The sequence below is a fragment of the Eurytemora carolleeae genome, unplaced genomic scaffold (genome assembly GCF_000591075.1).
Source record: "Eurytemora carolleeae unplaced genomic scaffold, Eaff_2.0 scaffold2602, whole genome shotgun sequence".
Classification (NCBI taxonomy): Eukaryota; Metazoa; Arthropoda; class Copepoda; order Calanoida; family Temoridae; genus Eurytemora; species Eurytemora carolleeae.
In genome coordinates, this window is record NW_019398488.1 from 70 (window position 1) to 10,735 (window position 10,666).

The 10,666-nt window shown below is 30.2% G+C and overlaps 1 protein-coding gene and 2 long non-coding RNA genes across 3 annotated transcripts; 1 reads left to right on the forward strand and 2 right to left on the reverse strand.

The window, feature by feature from the left end:
• Window positions 1-494: 494 nt before the first annotated feature.
• LOC111717423 (uncharacterized) lies at window positions 495-2,438 on the reverse strand. The gene is made up of 6 exons (XR_002768778.1): window positions 2,147-2,438; window positions 1,166-1,285; window positions 969-1,108; window positions 825-894; window positions 677-745; window positions 495-585 (listed from the first exon to the last, which is right to left on the reverse strand). It is a non-coding gene; the product is annotated as an uncharacterized LOC111717423 (long non-coding RNA).
• On the forward strand, window positions 585-2,765 carry LOC111717424 (uncharacterized). The gene is made up of 2 exons (XR_002768779.1): window positions 585-873; window positions 2,647-2,765. It is a non-coding gene; the product is annotated as an uncharacterized LOC111717424 (long non-coding RNA).
• Window positions 2,766-8,111: 5,346 nt separating this feature from the next.
• Window positions 8,112-9,930, reverse strand: LOC111717425 (uncharacterized). The gene is made up of 3 exons (XM_023492925.1): window positions 9,588-9,930; window positions 8,527-9,445; window positions 8,112-8,193 (listed from the first exon to the last, which is right to left on the reverse strand). Exon 2 carries the CDS (start codon window positions 9,427-9,429, stop codon window positions 8,563-8,565), a length of 867 nt encoding a protein of 288 aa, XP_023348693.1. The 5' UTR covers window positions 9,430-9,445; window positions 9,588-9,930; the 3' UTR covers window positions 8,112-8,193; window positions 8,527-8,562.
• Window positions 9,931-10,666: the final 736 nt, after the last annotated feature.

Sequence of the window (10,666 nt, forward strand, 5' to 3'; positions counted from 1 at the left end):
TTTTCAAAACTTGAGTCCAAATATACCACTGGTCTTAAGATATTAAGCAAAAATTCATCAGAATTTTGCCAATTACTTCTTAAGAACCCAGCTAACAAGTTATAGCACTAAAATGTACATGCAAAGGGCTACAGATAAGAACAAGTATGCTAGTGGTAAAATCAAATCAAACTAGAAACTGTCTCAAAAATAATTGAGATTTTTTATTATTATTTATGTATTCATCATCTTGCATTTAAAAGCAAATATATTATCATTCATTTATCAAACATATAGATGGAAAATTATAGTTCATATATATACATGAAATATACACAGTCAAAATGTATTTTACAATAATTACAATTATGTACTTTTTGAGAAAAAGATCAATGTTAATCAATTTTTTTTTCTTCAGTTTTTAAATCATTTTCTAAGATCTAATTTCTTTTCATCATTTATTTCTTCATCAGGCGGCGAAAAATTTGGTCATGTGTCTCCGAGTTTCATTAGTTTTCTTAGGTTTAGTTTATTTATCTGGGTTATAGTTAGCTTCTGGACTATTCTGCACCAAGATAAGTTAGGGGAGGTTCCACAGGTTCTCGCCTTAACAAGACAAGTTCAATTGATAATTTTCCCGAAATTAATTTAATACAATCAATTGATCAACTTGTTGCATAATTGTGAACTAGCTCACCTTTTATCCATTAAAAGGATGCTGTAGTGGAGGTCCTTCCTCAGGTTAATCTTGTCTGGTTACGTTACCCTGTATAGAAACAAGATTAGATTAGGTTTTATTTCAACTTTAAATAGCTGATCTTGTAATTCCAATGTTTTCAGCTAACCTGTAGTTGCTCTGCTATTTCCCCAGAGCATGTGCAGTAATGTCTCCAGGTATACTAAACCACTCAGCTTCTAAATGGACAGTTTGTTTATTTGAGGGTTTGTACTTTAAAGATAATTCAGAAATATTTTGTAAAGATTTCTACCTTTTAAGATTTAACTGGGTGAAGAGTTGAGCTAGGAGATCTTATTAAGGTTTAAGACCCGCTCTCTCCTTCCATGAGCTAGGAGGTTTTCTTAGCTTGAACCCGCTCAGTTCTCTTTGTATTCAGAAATCCTCAGACTTCTGAACCATTTATAATTAATCTCAATTTTATGCTTTACAATGTGTTTTCAATTGTACCTTTGATGTTCAGTTGAACTACTGATATCCTTGAAGGTTTCAAGAGATTCTAGTTTTAGAAGGTTTTCAGGTTTTCAAAGATTTACCAGGTTCCTTCAGCTTGAATTCTATCCATACAGTCTAGATATAGATTTAGTTAAATTTCAATTTATTGTTGAAGGTTTATTTTGTAGTTCTGAATTGAGATTTTTATTTTGTATCTTTTAATTTTTGGAGGTTTCCTAACTAAAGAAGTCTTAGGTTTTACATAATCTTGTATTCTTTTTTTCTAGTATTCTTGTATCCTTGTATTCTTGTATTCTTGTATTCCTGTATTCTTGTATTCTAGTATTCCTGTAATCCTGTATTCTGGTATCCTTGTATCCTTGTATCTTGTATTCCTGTATTCTTGTATCCTTGTATCCTTGTATCCTTCTGTTCTTGTATTCCTGTATTCTAATATTTATTTAGACAGTTTGGATAATAACAATTTAACGAACAAATAATTTGTTCTTTATTGTATATTTTAGAACAACACAATATTTATTAAATTGATAATCTTGTGGTATCCAATGTTTTAATATTCCCTAACCTGGTATATTTATATCCAGGATTACTGTATTCTAAATTATCAATCTGGGACACTAGTAACCTGGTGTCCTTATACCATTCAGATAGTGTGGATTTTTAATCTTATGTATCTGGTTATATTCCACTCGGATATTCTTATAATTCCTTGTATATGGTGATATTCCACTTGGATATCCTTATAATTTCGAAACTGAATATTTTAGTTTTGAACTTAGATAATCCGACGCTTTGATATCCTTGATTACCGGATTCTTTTCTTCCGGTATACTGTTTATATTATAGACTGGATATGTGTCCCGCTATTTAAATCATGGATTAAACTTATCCAACAAAAGTGTACTTGTCGTCGTTGTTAAAATAAAATAAATGCCGTACACAATAGCTAGGCATGAAATATTTAAGTAAATTTACCTCGGTTAATTCATGTTCTCCATAAATTTTTAACCATAATTTCATTAATCCATACTGCTATCAGTTGTCCACCTGGTATAGAATTATTTTATTCAATGTGTTGTACCTTGGTTAATGTATGTTCTCCATATTTCCAATATCCATATGTCCATTAATCCATGCTGCTACCAGTCGTTCCACCTGGTATAGAATTATTTTATTCAATGTGTTGTACCTTGGTTAATGTATGTCCTCCATATATCCAGGGTCCATAATTCCATTAATCCATTCTGCTACAGGTCATTTCCTCTGTAACAAATATTATCTAGAGTTATATGTTATTTAGATATATCCCCCTTCTTTCTTCACAGAACGATAAATAATTTACAATGTTTTTGTATTTTTATTTTTCTCTAAACAGAATTTACAAATTGTTTATTTATGTTTCAAGTTTGCATGAGGGCAATGTATTTTGCACCAGTTCAGCAAGTTTTATCAAAATATTTATGTTTAATGTTTAGGTTTGCATGAGGGCAATGTCTTGTGCACCAGCTCAGCAAGTTATCAGATTATGCAAATATTATTTGCCATATGTGTCAGGATTATGATATCATTTTATAATAAATATTTCCATAATTAATTTGCATTAATCCGGTTCAGGGTAGACAGGTTCTGATGTTATTTTAATTTGAGTTTAAAAATTTCCAGATTTAATTTGCATTATCCGGTTTTGCAAAATAATTTGCACAGGCCCATATGTGTTTAGATTATGATATATCTCAGATTTTAATGTTTCTCAATTTGTTTTCTTAATCAATAATAATTTGCAAAGGCCCATATGTGTTTAGATTATGATATTATTTCAGACTTCAGTTTTCCTCAATATATTTAATTAGATTATTAAATATGATTACAGGGTGACCCAGACACCGGGCGTTTTAATATGATTTTATTTATTTCTGGATTTAATCAAATAAAGCTATTCTTTTTAAATTTGTGTTATTCCAATAGTTTTTATGAATGACCTCAATTGTTTTTAAAGAATCTTTTGATACTATTAGAATAGATTTCTAAGAATTAAGGTTTTTAAAATTAAAATATTTAACTTTTTAAATATCTCAGTGTAAAAATAGTTAATTCACTGTTTATTTAACTTGATTTCATCAAAAGTAAACAATTATCTCAGATTTAAGATTAAAGATATTTATATCTAATTTGATATTTATCCTCAAAGTTTTATAATAAAATTTACGTTTCCAGAAATAAATATTCAAAATATATTTTGAAAATTAGCCTATTTTAAAATTTTGTTTGATATCAAGTTCTAGATTTCGGAGAATAAAAGGAACTTAGTGTTATATTTTGGATTTAATGTGGACCTTAATATCTTAATTTCAAAAAATGGGTCAACCAAAATTTATTCCAATTTTATAGAGAATGGAATAATTAAAGGTGTTTCTTGATTTTTAATTAGTTCTCAGAAAACATGAAGGTTTCGCTCGGATTTGTAGCAAATTTCCAGTTTAAAGTTAGCAAGTTTGAATATCATTCAAAGAGATTTTTTAATTCTGATTTTAGAACTTATCAGTCTGAATTGTCAATGAAAATTAATTAATTTAGACTCCAAGATTCAAAATTTTCTCTCNATAAAATTTTATCGTAGATAACTACTGCATGTTTTTCTTCTTTTTTTATTTTTTTAAAATTTTTTTTCTTTTGTTTTCTTTTACTACTACTTAAATTGTAAATGTACGTATTTTATTCTTTTTCTTTTGTTTTACGTTTTATTGCTTTTTTTTTTTTCTTATATAATTCTTTTCTTTGTTTAGTTTTACAATGATTAAATTAAAGATAAGTTTCAATTCGTCAAATCTTTAAAGGATAATTTTCCAAGAAATTTTGTAGGGGTCAAAATTATCAGAGTGGCAAAGAATTCAGACTGTAATATTAAACCGGATTCTTTTCTCTTTGATATTTTCAAAATTGATAATATTAAAAATGAGAAGTTTGCTTTTTCAATCTTATTCTCTCAAATTAAAGAATTCCAGGAAGATAAGTTTTTTTTTTTTTCGATCCAGATTTTCCTGTTATTGATTTTTTTCAAAAATTTTTAAGTTTGCTTATAGATATTTAGCTTTTTCCAAAATAATAAGAAATATTTAAAGAATTTCTATTTCGTTCTAAATCCAGATATTTAGTCTTCAAATATTAATTTTTGAATCTAGACTTGAAATAAAAATTTTGATTTATATTTTTATTTTATATTCCAGATATTTCAAGGAAAGATAAAAATTCAAAATGAAAAACCAAAATTAGGATTTTACGTTTTTTACAAAGAAATGATTCCAGTATACAGGCGTTTTCTAATTAAAGTCAAAGGAATTTATATCAAAAACTTGTTTTTTTTCTTGGATCGACAGAAAAAAGATTTTAAATTGAGTTTATACAATTTAGTTTTTTCCAAAATTAGATTTTTGATTTTAAATATCAGTATGTCTGGATTCAAAAGTCTGTATATCTTTTGCTCAATAGAATAAAAAATTTGCAAAAAGAAATCTCTAAAATTTAGATTTTCTTTCAAAAATATATTTTTGAATTTAAGTATCAGAATATCCGGATTTAAAAGTTTGTATCTCTTTTGCTCAATAGAAAAGAAGTTTGCAAAAAGAAATCTTCAAAATTTTAGATTTTTCTTTAAAAATATGTTTTTGAATTTAAATATTAGAATATCTGGATTCAAAAGTTAGTAACTGTTTTGCTCCATAGCAAAGAAGCTTGCAAAAAGAAATCTTCAAAAATATTTTTTTTGAATTTAAATATTAGAATATCTGGATTCAAAAGTTAGTAACTCTTTTTGAATTTAAAAAGTATGTAGAAATTAATTTTCAAATTTTAGATTTTCCGCAGAAAATAAGTTTTCAATTAAAATATAGAATATCTGGATTCAAAAGTGGGTATCGAAAAACGCTCAATACAGAAAAGATGCAAAAATGAATCTATAAAATGCAGATTTTTCTCGAATAAAATAGATCTTGAATTTAAATATCAAAATATCTTTGTTCACAACTTGTAATTTTAATAAACTATATTTAATGGCTTTTTCTCTCAAGACTTTTAATTTATAGGCTTAATTCATTGAATTTTGGTTAAAATAACAGAATAATTTAATTCCAAAGTTAATATTCTTTTTAAGTTAAAAAAATTCCAGTTTCTCTATGTGAATCTTTAAGACTTATTTTAACATTTATCTGTATTTTCTCAAAAATCCTCTTTTAACTTGAACTCAAAATTTTATATTTTTTACAGAAAATCAATCTATAAACTTAAAACTCAGACATAGCCTTTTTTCGTTAAAGTAGATATATCAAAAAGAGATTAGAATATATCAAAAAGAGATTAGAATATATTAAAAAGAGATTAGGCAATCTTCCCGGCCAAAAGTATCAAGTAATAAAAGTTTGAAATTTTCAATTACTCAAAAAGACGGATTTAATAGGGTGCACTTTCATGCGGAGCTAATAGTTTTGCATTTGTTAATGCGGAGTTATGTAATAGGTGTTAGTCAATTAAACGTTATCGTTGTTCATAATATATATGTTCCGGTTTCTGGAGTAGTATCTCAGTTTCAGGAACCCTCTAGTAGTTTTACTTCTGTAACATTGGAACAAGTTGGTTATTTACTTCCTTTAACATTGGAACAGTAGTCCAAGGGATGGCGTAGTCACCATGTTGGACGATACTCCGGAACAATCTGATTTTGCTTCTGGAACACAGGAACTCTTGTAACAGGTTGTTTTTTATGCTGTTAACGGCAACTACAGCAATTATATTATGAACAATACGTTTTGCATACGGTATGCGGTGTTAGTTATCGGTACGGTACGTAATTCGTTAACGATAGTTCTGCCTTCCCGAACAGTTATTTCTGGAACAGTACTTTAGCAATGTACTTCTTCTTCTTCTGGAACAGAAATGTGTTTCTCGGTAGACTGTAATAGTTTCTTCTGGAACAGAACTGTGTTTCTTGGTAGGCTGTAATAGTAATCTTTATCTCGGGAAATCTTCTGGAACAGTTATTTAAGAATCTGGAACAGTACTTCTCTGCAGGATTAACTTCTGGAACAGTTGTTTACGTTACGAATATAAGACGGACGAACGGACGTACGCTCGGTAGTGTAAATATCGTGTTGATTCCGGGATTCCAAATCTCGTAGTGATTATTGGAACTGAGGTCTTCTGATGACTGATGGAATCCAGTGACGTTAAGGCTGTTGGAATCAAAAATGTTGGTCTTCTGATGACTGATGGAATCCAGTGATGTTAAAATCCAGTGTTGGAATCAAAAATGCAAAAACTTTAATGTGACCTCGTGATTTAAACTTTATCTGCTTCTTAGTGATGTGAACCAGATCTCCGTGATGGAAACTTTATCTTCTTTTTCGTGGTGGAAACTGTATCTTCTTCTTCTTGGTGGAAACTTTATCCTCTTCTTCGTGGTGGAAACTTTATCTTCTTCTTCGTGGTGGAAACTTTATCTTCTTCTTCGTGGTGGAAACTTTATCTTCTTCTTCTTGGTGGAAACTTTATCTTCTTCTTCGTGGTGGAAACTGTATAGTTTGTAAACTAAAGCTAATGCCGCTTTTTTAATCACTTTGTAAGTAACATAAAAAAAAACACAAAAAGAACTAAAAATTCGCCACAAATTATTATTTTCTAATCTCTACATCTTTGCAAAAGTGGTTTGCCTTGCCGAATTTTAATTCATTTTATGAAGTGTCTTAAAACATGTATATTTTTTAAGCTCGTCAAATACACGATGATAATTTCAAGTGATCCTCCATTTAAAGAGGACCATGCTCGATTCCCAATGGTAACGTGTATACCTTTATCTAATTGATGATTTGAAAATACCAGCGTTTTCCTATCTTCTAAATGTATGCTGGACTGTGACATGCCACTCCATAAATGGAAGGTCACTTGAAATTACGTCTCAAGTCCCTTTAAGACACACCCTTGAGTTGAAAGTCTAATGCTAAAAACTTGTATTCTCAAATTTTAAAAACCGTTAAAAATAATAATATTATAACATCTTTATATTGCATATTCTTCTACACATTCTCTAAAAAGGTTACCAATTCAACGGCAACATACAGGGTGAGTAAAAAAGGGATTAAGAACACAATTTTTTTTTGCATGGTTTATGTTTTTAGGATGAAAAATACTAAAGTAGGAATGTAATTATCACGGAAAAAATCTTGTAATGCTTTCATTAAGAAACAATATTTTTTTTTAATAAAGTGTAACATAAGAAACTTTAAGGCCTGAATATTTTAATACAACGCAGCGTATAGACCATTTTTTCAAATCTTTCTTAGAAACGATCAGAATAAATAGTTTTGATTGCCAGTTGTAAAAAAGTGTGACAAAAAAGTTTTCACAATAACGTTTCGATAAATCGTAACGTAACAAAAATTGCATTTTAGTTAATTTTCTAAACGTAATTAGAAGAGTTTATATTGGAAAAGCTAAGTTTTTTAAAACTGGAAATGCAAAAGCGTAACGGAGCTTACTTTTTTCACTAAAATTCACTAAAGCTAACGTTGTATAAGATATTCAAGTGCAGAAAATTCATTACGTAACGTTACTCTATGCTATTAAATTTGATAATGTGCAAAGTAACGTTTTAAACGTTTATACTTTTGATGAACACTATCGAAACGAAAGCTAAAATCTAGAAAAATCAAAACGTTGACTTAAGAGCAGTTTAAATTGCACCCTGCGACTCACGGGTTTCCCGACGCTCTAGCACTCTCGTACGTGAAGCGATCATCTCTATGAAATGATTAAAACACTAGGGAAGATGAACTGATTGCAGAAGACTTTGAAATAATAATATTTTACAGAAAAACAATGAAAAATAATTATAACAATTTGAGGCAGATGATATATGCTAGAATCTATTTTTAGATTGGTAACAGAAACATAAATCAAAACCTGTAATTTCGTCGGAAAAACCGGTTTGGTTGATTCTTTGTCTGTATCCTTTTCCAGATTTTCTTCATTGGGACCTAAGGTAAAAAAGATATTGGAATCCTAAGACAAGTATAGAAAATATGTTTTTTTCCTAAAATTAAAGAGCTGTTGCAAATGAGTTTTATTTATTGTTAAAGTGTTTAGCATTGAAACCGCCTAATTAAAACCAATTAATAGAATCAAAGAATTATATTTAAGGTGCCAGTAATAAGGCATAAAGAAATAAACGATAATCAATCAATTAATAGATCAAAGATTTCTAAAAATTAACCAAAATAGGACTAAATCATATATTTTTAGGCATTATATTTATATTAAAAACCCGTATTTTCCCATTCAATGCATGCTATAATATAAGTTCAACTTGCCTGGCCTCTTAAGTTCAATTTTAGCAACCAGTTCCCCTACAGTGCCCCCAACATTGGCCCCAACAGAAATGCCAGTAGCAGTGCACCAACTGCCGCGCCAACAACCATACCAACGACCTCACCCTTTTTCATCATTTCCTTTTCCTTTTCTTTAATTTTTTGTTGCAAAAGTACATTGTCTGTTTCAACCTTCTTTACATTCTCTGTCGGGAGCCCAGGTAACTCTTCTAACATTTCATTAAGCTTAAAACAAGCAGAATTAAATGCAGCTTCCTCATCATCATCATATTTTTCATAAGTTGCATCCATGTAAAGATAGCGTAGTCCGCTGCAATCCCTAAACTGTTCCTCCACAACCTTTATGAAGTCTGCTGCAAGTTGAGCATCTGTTTTCCTGTTAATTTTTTCTCTCCTTTCCTTATCTCTCAGACTCATCGGCATGCGAGTAAAAACAAGAACGATCTGATTCCAAAAGTCTTTGGAAAACATTCCTTCCAATATCCTGATCATTGTCAGCAGGGATCCATCTAGTCTTGGGTTCTGTCCATTAACTGCAAGGACAAACAGATTGACATAATCACATCTGGTATTCAGCTTGACTGCAAGTTCAGCTATAATTGTAGCATCATGATCTTTTGTAGGATCATCAAACCCTATGGTATCTATGAGGGAGACTGGTTTATTTTTGTCTCCATTTAAGAATACATTAGCAAACTTAGTTTCCTGGGTACAGGATGTAGGATCTGAGGAAGTTGGAAAATAATCAGCATTACACTCCTTTCCTGCGAGTACATTGCAGAGAGAACTCTTCCCAGTTCCTGTCTTACCAATCACAAGAATCTTTTTCAGTCCATTATGGCTTATGCTTTCGGGTTCCTGTCCATTATGGCTTATGGGTTCCATTTAGTTTGATGAAGACCTGAGATAAAAAAGATGAAATATAATTACAAATAGTTCAGAATATTGCCTTTTTGGTATTGTTACTATTTATTCTTTAACTGTGTAATACTCGAAGGACAATTTAAAATTAATTAATTGTTTGAATAGTTTTAATTCCTTACTTGTTACTTGCTCTGAAGATTGTAAAAGTCTGCCTATAATCTTGTTCAATACACCCTTTTTATAAACATATAGACAGCAACCTTATCTTTTAACAAGAGATTGAAGTTTGCAGCAGCATATTGGGTCCCCTCTGCTGGAACGGAGGCCACCAGAGGGAATTTGTTTTCACCAGAGGGAATGTTTTTTCTTATTCAACACTAATTACTCCATCAGAGGGCTGGTAATTTACACTCAGAACACTAATTACTTCACCAGAGGGATGAATTAACACTCAGAACAATAATCACCCCACATAATAGATAGTAATTAATTCTCAGAACACTAATTACCCCAACTGAGGGATGGTAATTAGCTCTACGGATACTATTTACTTTAGCAGAGGGATGCTAATTAACACACAAGACACTAATTACTCCATCGGAGTGATGGTAATTAACACTCAGGACACTAATTACTCTATTGGAGGGATTATTAGAAACACTCATGACTATAATTTCTCCATCGGAGGGATGGTAACTAACAATTGGGACACCAATTACTCCATAGGAGGGATGGTATTTAACACTCAGGACACTGTCTTCCGTGTTAATTACCATCCCTCCAGTTGAGTAATTAGTGCCCTGAATGTTAATTATAATAATTTTATAATAATCCTTTCACAGGTATGATTTTAATACCAACCAGGGAAAGAGGACTGTAGAATCCTTTTCTTTGGATTGTATGGAAGTCTCCCTTTCGAAACACTCTTATCTTATATTTGTCAACCATTAACAATACGTCTCCGTTGTAAAGTTGTCTTTAACTTCTTTGTCCTCTTTGACGGAGTCATAAACAAAAGCTTCGCGTGTTGTGAATCTATTTTCAAAAGTTAAACAAAGAATAATTTTTATATAAAACATTAGTGACTTTCATTAATAATCAATTGTCATCTTATTTCAGAAGTCTAAAACGTCTTTTAGTACTATTCAACCATTGTTACCCCCTAATCACACTGAAATAGATCGTAAGAATTTTTTCATTATAAATATTAATTATTACCATTTGTACATGTAATCAATATATGTAATTTTTCAGGAAA